The sequence below is a fragment of the Merops nubicus genome, unplaced genomic scaffold (genome assembly GCF_000691845.1).
Source record: "Merops nubicus isolate BGI_N331 unplaced genomic scaffold, ASM69184v1 scaffold6679, whole genome shotgun sequence".
Taxonomy (NCBI): domain Eukaryota; kingdom Metazoa; phylum Chordata; class Aves; order Coraciiformes; family Meropidae; genus Merops; species Merops nubicus.
This window is the reverse complement of record NW_008631581.1, coordinates 73885-91508: the sequence shown is the minus strand read 5'-3', so window position 1 is coordinate 91508 and position 17624 is coordinate 73885. Positions and strand designations below refer to the sequence as shown.

Below are 17624 nucleotides of genomic sequence, written 5' to 3'. Positions count from 1 at the left end.
CACGTAATGAGATAGCAATGGGCTGCAAGGAGCTTGGAGCAGAGGTGACTCTTGTGTTTGGTGTGTTGGCAGGTCTTTTGCTGAACACTTGCCCAATATAGAATAATATTATCATTAACAGGCAGACCAGCAGCCAAACTCCTCCCTCCACTCCTACATCACACAGCAGAGATCCAAAGTGCCAGAAACACCAGAGGGAGGAACAAGTCAGTGCACTCACCCACCACAGTGGATGTGAAGATGGGAGCAAGCCAGCCAAGGAGCGAAGCCATGGGAGATGGTAGCAGCCAGGCCATGAGCCCAGTTACATAGTAGGGACTCAAAGACCTCTTCATGTTCTGGTCCTTCCATCCTGGGAACTCTACTAGCCATGAAGAGTCAGGGAGCCCTTCCAACAGCCAAACCCCTCCTTTTCTCACCCCCTGCACACACTATGCAAACAAACCTCCCAACCCCACTGCAAGCAGTCAGCTCTTACAGAGGTGGCTTCTTGCCCCGCCTCCAAGTTAATGTGGAAAGTGGGGGTACCTGGTGGTGATCTCCTCATCAGTTCCCACCCAAGGCTGGCCAGACCTTTGTGTAAACCAATCAGAAGGGACTTTTTTGCCTGGTTGTGGACATCATGCATATGCCCACCCTCATTCAGGGCTGGGACTTTAACCCCAGCTGTTCAGTGGGCTTAGCAAGGGGTTTGGGTCCCTGTAGGCTGAGTGAAGAAGCAGACTTAGGAACTGGGGAGCAGTAGAGAAGGAGCAGGGATGAAAATTCTATGTATTTCAAAGGAAGAAGGAAGCAGGATTTTTGCAGGTCCTTGGTGTGGAGGAGTGATTGCTAGAGAAAGGCTCTTAAAATTCAGAGATGTCCATGAAATGTAAATGGAAAAAGTTTGAAGATGGACAAGAGCACAGTGAAGCTTTGCTACGAGCAAGGTGTTTCCAAAGCATGATGGGCAAAAGCACTTTCTGTGCTCTGTTTATGACAAGTGGAGAAAGGAGCAGGGCCATATTGAAATCTGTGTGGTAGGAGCTCCATTCATGTGAAGAGACTCCATTCAGGGCCTTACAAAGGGTATGAGTCAACTGCAAAGAAAGGAGCCACTTCACAGAAGCTGAAGTGTGACCCTTTGTTTTTCCTGACCCCGAGGTCCTCAGCAACACAAAAGGGGACCCCAGCACTGATTCTGCAGCAACAAATGCCTGTTGTGAGGGAGTGTATCTGAGGAGCCTTGACAATAAGGAATGACCCTAGGTGCTTGTTTCCAGCCCTTATTTCCCCAGGGACTGCCAAGGGAGGAGTCCCGCACAGAGGAGATGAAGGTGCCAGGAATCGCCTCCTAGTGGAAGCAGTTCCCTGGAAAACCTCTCCTGAAACACATTATCTGACCACCCACATTTACTACTGGGACATTTGGATAGTGGGGTTTTGGATACAATTCTGCAAAATCTACAGAAGTACATAAAGCATTTATTTAGACATTATGCGAAGGGGGATTCTTCTAATTTAGGACTGGATGACTGTTATTAGGATGACTTAGTAGCCTTCTCTTTATTTCAGCCTTCCATTAGCCTGTGACTGCTGCCTTTCACAATCAAAGCAGACATGAAAGGCATGTTTTGCTTTGCCCTTTTCATTATCCCAAAGTGCTGCAGGTCTGTATTAAAGTTCATGATGGAATTAGAGTGCAGAATGATGGATGCTTGTCCAAAGAAGGGCAACGAAGCTGGTGAAGGCTCTAGAGAACTAGTCTTCTGAGGAGTGGCTGAAGGAACTGGAAGAAAGAAGCCTGGAGAAAAGGAGGCTCAGGAGAGACCTTACTGCCCTCTACAACTACCTGAAAAGAGTTTGTAGTGAGGTGGGGGTTGGTCTCTCTTCCCAAGTATCAAGTGATAAGAGGAAATGTTGCACCAGGGAAGGTTTAGATTGGATATCAGGAAGAATTTCTTCACCAAATGGGTTGTAAAGCACTGAAACAGGTTGCCCAGGGCAGCGATGGTGTCCCCATCCCTGGAGGTATTTAAAAGACACACAGATGTGGAACTTATGAATATGTTTTAGTGGTGACCTGGCAGTGCTGGGTTAACAGTTGGACTCGATGATCTTAAAGGTGTCTTCTAACCAAAATGATCCTGTGATTTAAAAGTATCATAAAACTCTCCCTGGTAAATAGTAGTCTCCATATATATTCCAGTTGTGTCCTGAGAGAGGCTGCTGGAGGCATCCCAAGCAGCCATGCATTGGCTTTGCAGATCCTTTCAGCTAAGGAAATGCATTTGCATATGGATGTCATGCTAACGAGGCACAGACCAGCCCAGATTTCATTACTGCTAATGACATGCGTAGGAGAAGTGATGTAGTTTATAGACAGTGCCTGGTGTGGTACAATGATGAAGTATTTAATTCTTACAAAGTTCTTTCTTCCTTCAAAGAGCTAAAAATCAGGGGATTTCAGGCAGCTCCAGGAGTCCCAGTGTTATGTGACACAGTCTCCTTAGCACCAGGGAAGAAAAGAGCCATGACTGAGGTGAGGGAAGGGGGGAGAAGGCAGCTTCTCGATTTAATGTTGATGTTGTCGATAGGAGGAGAAACATAAGGGAATCAGAAGAGAAAGAGAAGAAAGCAATTGAGGATGGAAAAGCAGCAGGCAGAGTTGGCTCTGCAGGATTTGTGTCGGCCAAGGCTGGACAGTGAGACTTTGGAGGTGCCAGAATTTTTACTCCAAGTCCTTGCTTTAATCTGCTCAACTCAAAGTGCAGGCAAGCAAATTGGGCCTGGGGCAAGACGTCCAGCTTCAGAGACAAGAGAATTTTCTGAGAACTGGAAAGGAGTAAAGGGGCTGCAGGATGATGGTGGAGATGGAGTAACTAGGAGTTGCTGCACTGTCTGAATCATTGCATGGCACCATTATACTCCAGCAGAGCTGCCTCTGCTTTACCTGCTGTGGCAGGCACTGCCTCAGGCAAGGGGGAGCAGGCAGCGGCCTGGGGGCATGTTCTGGGCACGTACTTCAGGGGACAAAGAGGTTCCTATGCTCGGGCAACTTCAGGAAGAGCTATTTGAACCAGGATCAGTGTCTTGGGTGGCCTCTCAGCCTCCAGTAATGAATCAGTCAAGGAGAAGAAAGCAGCCAGAGAGAAGGAAAGGGTGAGGGAGGAGGAGGAGTAGAGCAGGGGGATTAATGCTGGAGATGGGACAGTGTTCTGCCAGTGACCAGGCCCAAAAAGAATGATACAGCCAGCAGAAAGAGAAACCAATACACAGACTGTATTGTATTCAGAAACATCGTGACATGAATGACTGCTGGGGGTACAAACAAGTCAATCAGCTGGTACATAAACGACACCACCCTCAGCGATCCCACAAAAGATGTGACTCGGCCCACAACAGGTGGTATAAACAGTGACCCGAGGTTTCCCATAGCTGGCATGGGAAACAGCCAGACCAGCCAGTTAAATACATAAAAGAAAGGTGCCCACATGGCAACTCTCACCCGATCCGCCTGCGTTCGCAAAGGTCTAAACAGACTTGGGCCCAGCTCCAGGGAGAGTCAAGAGGTCTGCCCTGAACCAGGAAGAACCAGTCATACACTCCTGACTCCCTGCAAGTGGTCCCAGCTTTTATCCCCAAGCAGACACCTGACCTTTGTCAACTCAGTGCGGGACCCCTGGGGCTCATCTCCCTTATGGCTCTCCCTGCAGGGCCGGCCGCACCCTGGGGGGAAGCTATAAGGCAAACTCACCTCCTCTGTATGAAGGGCTGTGGGAATCACCCATACATCAACTTTAATTCAGGGCTTGGGGTTCAGACCCCAGCATTTCAGACAGCCAGTGAGAGCCTCCTCTGACAGCATGCTGAAAGACCAGCTCAGAACATGCACCGCATCCAGACTGTGCATTGGGCCAGAATTTAAAAGGTTGAGAGGGCCTTGAAAAAGAGGCCAAATTTTGTGTCTGATGGGGCCCAACACCACTGCTGTTTTATAGCTATGTGGTATCACTGCACAGAGTAGCAGGAAAGAAGGGCTGTGAGCTGCTCTCCCTTGTTTTAGCATGGGCCATGACTGAGTATGCATCTGCAGCTCACAACGTGAAAACCTGAAGAAAGATCTTTCACAAGGAATTATTCCTGCCTTATTCATGGCACAGCAGCTGGTTTTAATGGATTTTAACTGTTTGGCTGCAATCACTCACAATGCATGTAATCAAAAGGGTTATGAGCTGCTAAAACTCACTCCTGGAGCAGTCTGGAAATGCTGTGTCTGAAAACACAGGATGGTTTCAGGTACCTTAACTTGAGGTATGTTGTTCTGCAGTTTTTGGGAGAGGGAAATCAGTGGGTCGGTTGGACAGGGGGAAGGCCACTTCAGTAATTCATGTGAATGGGTAAATACAGTTTGGAGAGTTCCCTGATTTCTGCTTCACCTGAGATGAACTCACACTGTATGGGACAGTGACATTTATCTGGTAGTACTGGAAATTAAATGTTTTTTTATGTGATTTGCAATTGAATTCAGAAAAGCCGTAAGATGCCTTTAAAAACAAAACTCGGTTTTAGTATTTGTGTGTCCCTGAGAAAATAATGAAATTTGCTGAAGTGATGGCCTTTACATGCTGTTTTAGGACAACTGTATACTACTGAATGTTCTACTATGTGCAAGTCATTTGAATGATCTTTATATCCAGTTGTAGGAGGGCAGCATGTGTAGTTAGAAAGATGATTTGTCATAAAAGAGGAGGCAGGAATCAGATAAATCTGAAGAGCAAAGGTGAGATAGAATAACATGCAATATTTTCTAGATGTAGGAAAAAGAAAAGGGGAAAAAGAGACTATGCCAACACATCATAGTTCATTTGGGCTCCGCTGGCAGACTGAATTCTGCTGGGGATAGATAATTTCTCCTTAGCGACAACAGCAGGTTTCAAATAATGCTTCACATTTCTCAGGTTTAGCAGACAAAAAAAAAAAAAAAAAAAATTACTTGGGAAGCAAATAGAGCAGATTTGCAAATAGAGGGGAATGTTTTATGGCCAGACTTGCAAACATTTGGCTCCTGCAGATGCCAGAAGACTCTGCATCTGCTTTAATCAATGTGGGTTGATCCTTTCTGATTATTTCCTTGAGATCCCTGTGGTTCTTAAAGCAGTAGTTTTATATTATCTGGGACGAAGCAACTGTTCAGCTTCACACAGAGAGCAACCTACCTGCAAATTTAAACTGCATGGTGTTTGATTGCTAAGAAAGGCAAGTGAGAACTGATGAACTGAGAATAGACATTTATTAAGAACTCTGTGATTCCCCCTCCAAGGTATCTCAGCTGTCTTTCAGTTATGTCTTCATTAGAGATACCATAGGCTCTTCTGTTTATTATGTCCTCTTTATATTTTAAAAAAAAGAAAAATTGTAGGAATTAAAGATTTATTTTTCAGCCAGGTTTAAAATGTACCTGGACAATTATTGTGTTATGCTCAGCTGAGTGTAAATAAATGCTGCCGTGAGGCAGACACTTAAAGTAATTCATAAGAAATCTGAAATTGCCCATTAATGCTGTCTCAGGGGATACAGGTCTTATAGCAGGAATCTCTTCAGCAGAGGGGATGAGAGAAGTAATGCAGTTACTGTTCTGGGCAAGATGCAGTTATTCTTTTTAATCCTTCAGCACCTTTTTTTTTTTTTTTTTGGTATTCTTACTGCAGGAAGGTTCCTTTCAGATGTGGAGGCACTTTGTGGCAAGTTGTATGGTGGAAGCAACTTCCAAGGGCAGCACATGTAACAGTCATCCTGAAGGAGGTGTTCTGGCTCAGAGAAGTCTGAATTTCGGGGTTTGTGTACTGTTTTTATTCTTTCAGGTCTCTATTTAGGATCAGCTGGTCTCAAAATGTTGTATGGCTGGGCTTGTAAACAGTTGACTTCTGCAGCCACCAGAAGACTCTCTGTTTGCTTTGAGTGAAAAAGACTGGTAAGTTCTTTGAGATCCTGTGGTTCTTGCGGTGATAGTTATATACCACCTACAATAAAGTCAATGTTAAGCTTCTCTTCACACAGAGGACAGCTCACCAGTAGATTCAAGATGTATGTCTGTTCAGTTATTAGCAAAAGGCTGAGAGAGAAACAAAAGGGCTTGGAAATGCTGAGCAGCGCAGTGGCTGGCATGGAGGCCCTACGGTGTCACCTTGACTGCTTTGGTTTTCAGGACAGTGGGACTGGCTTGGAGGGTAATGAGATTGGGTCTCCCTGTATGTTTATGCTGTCTTGATTGTAATGTATCTTCTTTAAGATAAGATCTTCTTTAAACATAAGAGGCCAGGAAAGAGGGGAGAGGGCAGGCAAGTACTGTATATAGCACGTGTAACATTTAATTATATGAGACAGGAATTTTCTAATATGCCTGCTAACACAAAGAACATTCAGATATCAGCATCACAGTATATATTCTCCAAAACACAACACCCACACAATTCCTTAGCCAAGGAGAAGTTTTCCTTCCATGGCTGCATATCTAAAATTAGCCTGAAGGTCAGATCTGAATAGAAACACCCTTGCCATTGAACATGCTGGGGATGATTGGTGCAATGGGCTCAATTTTCCCATTGAAAACTTTCAGTTATTTTTTTTTTTTTTTTAAATAACAAGCAGTTGCTTTTACAATTAAAGAGCTTAGAGAAGGGCAAAGTGAAGCCTGCTGTATAAAATCATCATCAATATTCTGCTTTCACTGCACGGCTATTTATATAGCCAACTCTTTTAGATGTAATGAGATGGATCTAGTGAAGCCACAGTATAAAAGATGCAGCAAGAGGCTTCTGAATGGCTGAGCTGAGCACTGGCATATGAAGGAAAGGCCTTAAAATTCGGAAGATGTTTGTATATGAAAGATAACACAATGAAGAATTCTAAGCTAAGAAATGCATTGTTGAGAAGGAATGAATAGTTTAGGTCTAAAAATAGTTGCTTAACCTGCAGTAGTATGATGTGAGGACTATGCAGCCTAGACTGCAGAAACACAAAAGCACCGTCTTGCAAGAAGTGCATTTATCAGCCACAGTGTTTTATTGAGTGCTTTAATAATACAAGTGTACATCAACTGATCCACAGTTAAAAGTGGCAGGTCCCTAAGAAATTTACAAGCACTTTTTTTTTTTCTTTTTTTTAGGTAAATCAAAATACATATTAATTTGTTCAACGCAATAGCCTTTTGTGTGGGAAACAGAAGGCTAGTGATAAACACAGTCTTAGTAATGCACAGTGATTCTTGATTTTAAGCTTTTATACAAAACTTGTTCCCAGTAGCATGCACCCACCATTAAAGACTTCAGTACAAAAAAATAACCCTAAACACTACATTTAAGTAGAAATGAGATATAATTCTGAATTTGTTTGTTTTCCCCAAAACCACATGAAAGGAAAAAAAAAAACCCACACATTAATACAAAGCTTTGTGACAAAGCTCTATACTATTACAGATCCAACATTCTTTGCACTGATAACCAAAATTCCCTGCCTACATTTGAGGGAAACGACTTTCAAGTTAACAGAACAAAAAACCCCCGAACAAATAAAAATAAAACAAAAAAGAAAGTAAGGACAACCTTTTGTCACAAAATGGTTCAAAATTTGATAAAAAATAAGAATGAAGGGAAGGGCTATTGATGCACTTAGTGAATGTGCTTGCACAGGTCCAGCAAATCCTAGAGTAGGTTCCTATGTGGCATATCGCTTGGTCCACTGTCTGGCCATTCTGTCGTGCTCTGCTCTGTTGGTCATATACTGAGTGGCAATACTTCCAACCAAGGGGTCAGCTGGAAAGGAAACACAAACCGTGAAATACTCGTCAGCCTGGGAAGGATGAAAAAGCTGTTCTCTGGTCCACATTCAGTGTGTTCTCTTAGGTTTACCTGTAAGAACAAGGTGCCTACGTGTACTAGTCCCATTCTGAAAGCACACATGCATACAGGAAGAAAGGAAGAAGATGGGGAGGAGCTGGCTGGGAGTTAGCTATACATTTCTGGTAACCATATTCTAAAACTCTGCTTTACAAACATTCATCTCAGTACTTCTATTTTGAGCTAAACGTTGCTTTCAGGTGCTAAGAACAAACATAAAATGTTATTTGTTTATGGGATTAGATTCTCACAAATATCTATACTATCACCTAAGAAGAGGAAGGGCTCTAATTCTATTATCACATTCAATGTTATTTTTTCTTTTAAACACTTCTAGTTTTATAGCATAAAGATAAGATACTAGGGCAATTAGTACTATTTTCAAAGCAACAAAAGTTAATTCCAAACTTCGGGAATGGGTGTTTCATTTACAGGATATTTCTAAGCATTTGTTTGGTCAGAATGCTACATAATTTGGTCTGGATCTACAAATTACTTCAAAAATAACTAATCAAAACCAATCTGCCCCCAAAGAAAAACAAACTAAGACAAGACTTTCCCAGAAGTGACTCTGCGTAATCAACAGTTTTCTCTTTCAGGCAACATTTTTCTCTTCTCAATTTAAAACAGACAAAATGTACAGAGGTTTTTCCTTTTTTTTTGGAGAACCAACACTCTTACTATTTCTGCTGAAAGAGTAAATTTCCTGATATTGTACCATGCATGTTCAGAAGCATTGATACCATGTTTTTTCTTGACTTCCAACAGATGAACACGACTTCTTCTGAAAGCCTGTTAATAATCAGCTTTGTAGTTGACTGAAGATTGTGCCATCAAACAATATGAATCTTGGCTTCCCCAGTACAGCTGTAATGTGACTGTGGTGCTTGCATTACTATCCACTGAAATTCCTGGGACTAGATGTCAGGCCTTCCACAAAGCAGAGTAAATCTGGGCTTTTTTTTTCGTTGATGATGAGATTTTATGATAGGAGAAATACACTGGTTTAGCCAAAAGTCAATTGACTTGCTTACTGCCAACATGACTGAATATTTGTGAATAATATCTAATGAAAAAAGTCTTTTGCTTCAAATGTATACCCTGCACTTTCAGGAAGAGTCCATGATTTGAATCTTAAGTTTGTACCTTCTAAATTAATAAGGTAAGTTATCACTGTGACTTCAGCGTTCTGTCCCCCCGTAGTCTCAGTTCTGCAAACACTTACTGCACACGCTGACTTTTAATAACTTAATATATCCAAAGAAGGTCACCGAGGCCGGGGCTTTCCTGTTTTTACATGCATGAGTGTCAAAGAAGCATATCTGATCTAAGATCCATTTAAAAAGTTTCAAACTAGAAAGTATAAAACCTTTAACTCCTCAGCCCAGGAGCAGAACTATCTAGGGGATTAGCACAAGGATTTTGTTCTGTGCAAATAGGAGGCTGACAGCCAAGTTGTTCATGGCTGGAATGAGGCTTGAGAAGCACTGCAGGGTAAATGGGTAACTTGGGCAACGGGAAACGGCAAAATTTCTCAGCAAAAAATTTAGGGAGTAGCCATAGGGAAATCTTGTCATAGTGTAAGGTAGCTTGGGAATGAGCCGGACAGCACTGCTGATAATTGTCACACCCTCCTTGGATGTGACACCACTGTGCGAAGAAACAACTTTCACGGACCCATGAAGAATAAGGGTTGAACTTGAAAGGAATCCTTGGAGCAAAATTCGATGACTATGCCAGTTTTTATGCTGTTGGGGAAGGTGGGGTTTGGCCTCTGAGGCACCTGGTTGTGATGGGTTGCAGGAATACCGTGGCATTATCTGGAAAGCAGCAAGCGCGTAATGAGGTTTTGTGCATGTTCAAAATGCTGCCACTAATACCTTTATAAAACCTGATGTGAGTCAGTGAGAAGTGATGTGCTGTAGCAAAGGTTTATCCAGTTCAAATCTGAAAGTCGTCTATGTGTGGGATGAATGCTTCTTTGAGAGTGTGTCTTTCACACTGTGAGCTGTAAATCAATTCCCTTGATATACTGAAAGGGTAATGAGGATCATATCAGCATCCCCAATCCTGGATGACATATTACAGCATTTGGTTTCCTAGTGTGGGTTTCCTTCTATATCTCCTTTTGGGACAAAGGAAGTATTTCAACAGCATAGATCTTTGGAAGGATTTGGAAGGTACAAGCTATTCCTCTTGCCTTCTCCAGGCATGGGAGGGTGTCTGCAGTCTTTTGAGGTGGGAGAATCAGCGAGAGGAGCTCTTGAAAAGAATGTGTGGAAATCTGTTGAAGCCCAGTAATGTAGGGAATGAGGTTCTTTACTTATTCATATGTTCAAGTCTTTGTTTGACAGTTGGGGAAAGAGCGGAGGTGATGGCCTGCAAGATGTCTGAGGTCTTCTTGTAGGGGTGTAAATTCCCACTGAGACAGGGACCTGTGAATCAACTATCATCTCGAGTGCTTCCCTCAAGTCTGCCTTGTGTGAAACACGACTGCTGAAGCAAAGAGAGGTCCCTGCCTGACACAGCATGAGCAGGACACAGCCAGCTGCTGAGATGATGCTACTAAAAGGTGCTTTTGGTGAGAACAGTAGTAATATTGTTCTTTGCAATTCAGCAGTTTGGCTACACATTTTATTGGTTATAACAATATTGAATAAAAGAGCAAACCCACAGTTTGGCAAAGCCACTTGCTTCTTTGAGACTCCAACCAGAAGAAACAGGAAAACGTTATTGCCAGAGAAGCCCAGCTATACCACATCCCTGTCAGAGGTTCTGGAGGTGTGTTGTCGTTATATTACTTATGAGGATTTTAATAAGGACTCTTCAACAGGTCTTTGGAGAGCTGGCTTATTTTAGCAGTTCCTGTGAAGCAGTATAGCCATCAGGAGGCACAACTGCTTTGTTTGGGAAGTCAGGACAGCTGGTGAGGAGGGAAATTTGATAGCTGGTGAGGAAGGAAATTTTAACTTCAGATCAGAGCCACCCAAGCAGTGGCACAGTGGCCAGTTGGATGCAGCACAGAGCGTTCGTGCTGGAGGACACACGCACGGTGTGGGCGCCCCAGAAATGCTTATGGCCTCTTTGCACCTGGATGGGCAGCTTCGAGCCCAAGCCGTATGGTCCCTGGTGGAGGAGGGAGCCAGCCAGCAGGCCCAGGAAGACAAACCTCTCAACACTTAATGAGTCATGAGTCACCACTGCTTTGCAGTTCACAGGGATGGGCCATAAAATGGAGATTACAAGATAAACTGAAGCACCTTAATTAAAACAATTATAAAGATTTAATTCCAAACATGCATGAGCCTTGGTTTTAGTGTCCAAGTCTTACAAAATACCAAATATGAGAAAGAAACAATAGTTCCCTTTTCCCCCCTAAACTATGTAGCACATGGCTGAGCACCACCTGGTTCTCAGTCAGGCTCTGCTATTTAAGGAGTATTGTGAAATCTCCACTAGTAGGGCCAAATATCTATTTATAAAACAACTGCTGTGTAAACTGTGTAATTAAGAGATAAAAAGGAATATTGGATCTCAAAATTTGTAACAGTACTTTTCCTGCGTTTCCATTTCTCATTACTGTAAAACTGTTTCTTATTTTCCATTTGTATATATCTGTGGTTTTATTCTCAATGTTAGAAATTTGTTTCCAGAACTAGCGAAATACTCTCATGTTTAATTTTGTTGTGGAAGCAGTGTGATTCACCTGTGAATCAGGGTTCATTTCAGAAACTCAATCCAAACAGGACTGTGTCCAAATGACAATGAAAACAAGGGGAAGGGAATATAAGGCTACACCAGAAATATGTCGGAACATCCTAGTGAAAGAAATGAAAATAAACCCACATTAAATTAACAACAATAATAGCAAAACTATGTAACTGACTGCAATAGCCACGTGCGGGGAGCACAGGGAGTCGTGCTGTGGCACACTCCATCAGCTCCCCAAAGGAGCTGCTGCAGCTCTGTGGACCTTAAGGATTTCCAAAGGAGTCTTTCAGGTCTCATAATTTACTGTTCTAGTCCCTGACTCTCACTTCTAGAAACTAATCTTAGGACCGCCTCTATAGCCTTTAGCTTGTTTAAAGAAAAAATTTTATCCAATACTCTGATCGGTTCCATGTAAAATTGCAACACCCCAGTAAACATAGCATCAAATTTCATGTTACAGGACAGTGAAAGAGCAATGAAAATACATAAAACCCCCATCAAATTACACAAGCATGGATAGAAGCTGAGGTTCAGCCATGTAACTTACATGGAAAATGTCAATCAAGAGAATGAAAGTATAAAGAAAAGCTTTTGGATGATTTACAGGAAGACTGCAGCTGCTAAATCCCCCCGTGACTCACCACACGTAATCCTCATGTTGTATCAGAATTTGTGAAATTACCCTGTTTTTAAATGTAGTTTTGAAAGCTGTGTGAGCTGGATCCTGTCCCTAGCTTAAAAAGGTTAGATGCACTGCTCTACAATGCCTTGTCATCTTCTTTTGCAGCCACTTAATATGACTGTATAAGGAGGAACATTTGTGTCTCATGTCTGTTGTAAGGCAAATAAAATTTACGGCCCAATTCTAGGGAGTTTAATGCTATTGGGGATTTGGATGAGCTGAGGTTTGGTCATTACAAAATTTCAGCTGTGTTTAATGCTAGTTATACTGCTTTATCATTCAGAAGACAGACTATAATTCTTCTTTAAAACTACTTTTCCCCCAAATAAATGAAAATATATTGCTATACTGTATTTTTCTCCATTTGTATTTTTACAGCTATTTCTATGTCAGCAAATAGCAATTTCAGAGCAGAATTCATCTCCTGGGCTTTTCAATGCTCTTTTAAAAATACAGCAAACATACTCTAGTGAAATAAAAAATGGAGATGGTGTGTTTAACAGCTTGATTTCAATGTGCCTTCTCCATCAGCCACATGATATGCAACAGAATTCCAACTGGTAGTGCCAACATGGTTAAAGAGACACACATTTAGAATTAAAATGTACATTAGGGGTGCTCGTATGCATTATATATTTTTTAATGAGCATTTATACAGTAGAATTATATTTCTATTGCAGTATTTTACAGTTTTAACAGATAACAGCTGATGGAGCCAGTTATTGTACCATCACAAGTGGGTTCTCAGAAAGATTTCTGGAGCACTTTAAAAACTAAAAATCCCCCACATCCCTATAAAAATATCATAGTTTCTTAAGCTAAATATTTACAATGTGGGTGGGTTTTTTTGTGTCTCCAGGTTTAGATTCAGCTCTGTATCAGGGGAATTCAGAAGAGCTGGCCTCCAGCTGAAGCAGCAGAATTAAACTGGAGGAATTTCCAAAGGTTAGATGCAACTTGAAAGGCCTCATTCCAGCTCCTGAGCTACAAAGAACTCCTTTCTTAAAGCTGTGAGTGGCATCCCACTGGGAGGCTCTACGGAGCTACCTGTACTGAAACAGCAGTCACCAAAAATTAAATCTGCTTCCTTTAATTTAGACAGGCTGTGTGAAATGTAGAGGAAAACAAGTAATTTTTTATTTATTTAGACTTCAGTTGCACGTTTAGAAGAGTTTTTGGTTTACAGAATACTAATAAATGTTTTTTTAGGGCTTTCTTCACAAATACTCTTCTGTATTTTTTTTTTTTTTCAATTAAAAAATGGGAAGTGCTTGCATTTTTTGACCTTTTCTAGGAAAAGTCCAGGTGCTCTGTATGTCTTCTATAGGATAGCTCCCTTGGAGTCATCGTTATACAGCAGCACAGACAGGACTGGTTACCTAGAAATAAAACCTCCCCAAAATAAAAAGTTCATATTTTCAGTAACTACATTTTGTTTGGCGATTTCAGTGCAAATAGTGGTGCAGAACAGAATCTGTTCCCATATTGGCTTGCAATGAAAGCCAAGTTTTCTGAATCCAATTTTTTTGTGGTTTTTGATATTGTATCAACCTTTAAGAAATAGGTCTCAAAAGGCAAACTAAAAAAAAAAAAATTAAGACTGGGGAAAAAGCAGAAACTAATACTTCACTGAAAACACCAGTTTTCTTAATAGCAAATGCTGACAGCCTGATGTACACCAAAACCATCCTTAATTAAAAAAAAAAAAATAAAGTTAACATCTAATTATATTTCCTTATGTTGTTTCCAGAGACATCCAGGCTAGTGTTATAAGAAAACCAGTCAGTGAAAACTACAGACAAAAGCAGTGTGAGACATGTTATACCAAATTGTATCATAGAACAATTTAATACTCTGAGAGGAAGGGATTAAGAGAAGATGAATTGTTTGTAAGTAAGTTTATTTGTGGTGTCACTTTGCCTCAGGAAGTTTCCACAGCTAGCCACATGTCACCTGTTTTAAACTTAATGAACTCCTAGAAGACCATGTCAAGGATTCTGTGAGTCTTGATGTGGAAAATGAGGTATATGGAATGTATCATACTACCCTTCAGTGATCTTACAGCAGCAGTGTTGCTCTCTTTTGCTATCATTAATAATAATGCACAGACTAAGTAATTCCTGGAGGCAGAGACAGGTGAAGTTGCATGCTGAATTACTCTAATAACCTTTCAGTTTTGAAAAGAGTGCTCAAAATCAGGGCACGAATGAAAGTGAGTGTAGTGCAGCACTAATCCCTGTTGGTGTGGCAATAAAACTGGCCTCACAGTTGGAAGTCTGATCTACACATGTGTACAAACTGGAACAACAGAGTGATTCAAGTCAGAACAAAGGGTGATAGCAGGGTTCTGAATTGCTCTACACAACCTACAAGCTGAACTACAATTTATTTCAACCTTCATAAAAAATCATAGTACCAGCTACCCATATAAAATGCATTTAACCATCTGCGAGGCTCTTTGAAAACTCTACAATACAATACAGTGCTCAATGAGCACTGTGTAAAAAAAGAGAGAACAAATAAAATGAATTGTTTCAGTAAAGAAAAAAGGTAATCCTTAGAGGAGAAAGGAACAAATCCTATAAAGATCTAATGTCCACTAGGAAAAAAGTCACTGAAGATAATACCAATTTTAGCACTTACAGTTTACAGCAGAAATCATATGATACGGAGTTTAATGAGGTCTGCTTCTCATTTCAGGAACGAGTTTTGCAGATTTGGTTGGTCACATCTCAACACTCAATAGAAAAATTCTAAGGCTACATCAGTGTGCTAAACCTCAAAATAAAGCTACATCCAGGCTACATCAGTGTGCTAAACCTTGAAATATGCCTGCTGAAATTGCCTCAGAGCTCAAGTACCTCCTTAGGCCAGCTACTATGGGAAAGTGGACAACCATATGACCTTCAAGGGTTGTTCCCACCAAAGGAAAATAAGAAGAAATGCAGTAAGATATCCTTTGACATAGGATTCTTACATACAAGGTGATCCAACGTGTTGGAGTTAGGAGAAACAAAGACTGACTTTATCACACTTCTCAGTTTCAGATAAAACCCAAGATTGTCTTTCCAGGTGTAATATGGTAAATAAGTAAATACAGAGCAGATGTGTAAGAACTTGAGACACTATCTCTGGAAACCTATCTGAATGTTTACACGAACCACCTTTGCATCTAGGGAATGAAGGGAAAGCTGCTACACACTGTAGCTTAGAGACTGTATAACTTTAAAGCCTAAATTTGCCAGCCGTCTTTGTTCCTGCATTAGCACAGTGACCACAAGGTCAGCTTTCCTATGCTAGATTAGCTAGGTGTATAGCTAGAGAGTTAGCCAAAAAATGGGTGACTGAATGACCAGGATCTCCTTTAGATCTTTAGATTTTTATCTCCTTTAGATATAGAGATCTACAATTTTTAACCAGGCTTCCTATGAAGTTTTGTTCACCAGTGCATCCCACAGTCCTGGTCATTCAGTCACTCAGTTCTTGGCTAACTCTCTAGCTATACACCTGAAGTCTTTTTCCTGGGAGAAATCAGAGCAAGTGCAGGAGGAGAAAAGGAGGGTGAGATAAAACATGAGTGATCCAGAGGTTTTGCTTTGTTGTAAAGCCAAGATGTAGCCGGGGTGTGTCTGGGCAGACAAGCAAGGAAGTAGTCACGTCGTACTGCTCACAAGAGATGAAACTCCAGAGTGTTTCTTGGTCTTCATGGTTAGCCCGTAGTCATGATGACTCTGAGAAAGTTAAGTGGTCTTACAGTGGTACCCACCTGTAAAACTCGACTAATGCTGCTCCATCACTCAGGATATCCTGAGAATAAACATGCTAAAAAATGTGAAGTATCTGGATTCGGTGGTAAATAAGGCTGTATAGATGTGTAATGTAAAGAGACTGACATCCATAACACGACTCTAAATTGTGAGCTTGGTAGAACTGTCAGAAACAGATTTGGCTTCTTTTAGCTTGTACAATGATTGAAGTTACACAAATATTATGGCATATGTGACTTGATTCCAATGTCCAAATGCTTGGCTGAAGAAAAATGTTACCTATCTTCAAAAATAAAAGAGCTCTGCAAATCCTGTTTAGAAAACATCTATTTACTAAAATACCCATCTTGGATGCATGGAAGGAGAAATTAATTCCTCTCTCTAAACTTGCATTTGATTGCTGTCAGGCAACCTACCACAGGTCTGTGTGAAATATGAGGCTGCCTAAGAAAAAGATGTTTCAGAAATAAGGGGTATTTTCTAGCCCAATTTTATTAACATGACTCTTGAAGGAAAGTGCTGGCAGTGATTCATCTCTGTATCTTGCCAAAGGAAATCATTCTTGTTTAAAGAGTAGGGTTTTTTTCAGTCTTCAGTTTTTAACAGGAATTCTATAAACTTCACTGGCTGACTGGGAGCTAGCTAAAGCAATCATGGATCAACAAGGCAGAATGTACTGATCTTGAGGAGTTGTCTTTAATTAAGGAAGAACATGCACCTATTAGAAGTGCCAGCATGCTGGAACAATTAATGTTCTGAAATAACACACTTCACTTTGATGGTTGGAAGCATCTCAAAATTAAAAGCACAGATACATTAGCAACATATCTGCTCATAATAATGAGCTCAACTGAGAAACAGTCACTGTTATTAGAAAAAAAAAATAATTGAGGTGTTAGTAAATCAGAACTTGATATGAAAGACGTTACGTGGCACTGTGGCTTGATAACATTTGCAGAAAAAGTTACAGCAATATGCATTTACCTTGAGGAAGATGACTGTGAGTGGATAATAAGGAAATCACAGCACTCAAATCTCAGAATGCTGTCAAATAACCACAGTGCTAAGATTCATAATGGAACTGGCATGTATCCATAAGGCCATAACTATATTTTCAGAAAAATACTTTGTTTTTTTTGCTCTGAAGGTTTACTAAGTGGTGGGAATAGCTATTCTACAGGAATTTCAGTGTGTTTAGCATTTCTTAAATTTAAAGAAAAAAGAACCAATTTTCTTCTGGATTTGTCTCTTTGCACTTCCCACTAATCACTATCTCCAGGCAAAGGAGTGACCTATGGGTCTTACACATCCCAAACAGTTTAATCCCAAAGCAGCTGGGTGTAAAGGCATTCCTTGTGACCATGCTCTGTGCAGTGTTAGATACCCTACACTCACATCTACCAAATGTAGATGACACCACAAGAAATCCAGGAAGTCTAGCAGGATTCACTTACCATGTGGATTCCAAGGAGACAGGGTGGGGAGAAACTGTTACTGCATGGTTTGATGTTTGATGGCATTCAGATACTGAGAGGAAAACGACTACTAAAGGCATCTTCACGTTTAGAAGAAGGGTGTAAGTGTGAG

At 41.1% G+C, this 17624-nt stretch overlaps 1 protein-coding gene across 1 annotated transcript in view; it reads right to left on the bottom strand.

The window, feature by feature from the left end:
• Positions 1 to 7021: 7021 nt before the first annotated feature.
• LOC103779965 (ubiquitin-conjugating enzyme E2 E2-like) overlaps positions 7022 to 17624 on the bottom strand; it is a 64354-nt gene continuing 53751 nt past the window's right edge. Inside the window, exon 4 of the mRNA XM_008947611.1 lies at positions 7022 to 7793. Coding sequence (XP_008945859.1) covers positions 7696 to 7793 — 98 coding nt within the window. The 3' untranslated portion in view covers positions 7022 to 7695. The remainder of the gene's footprint in view (positions 7794 to 17624) is intronic.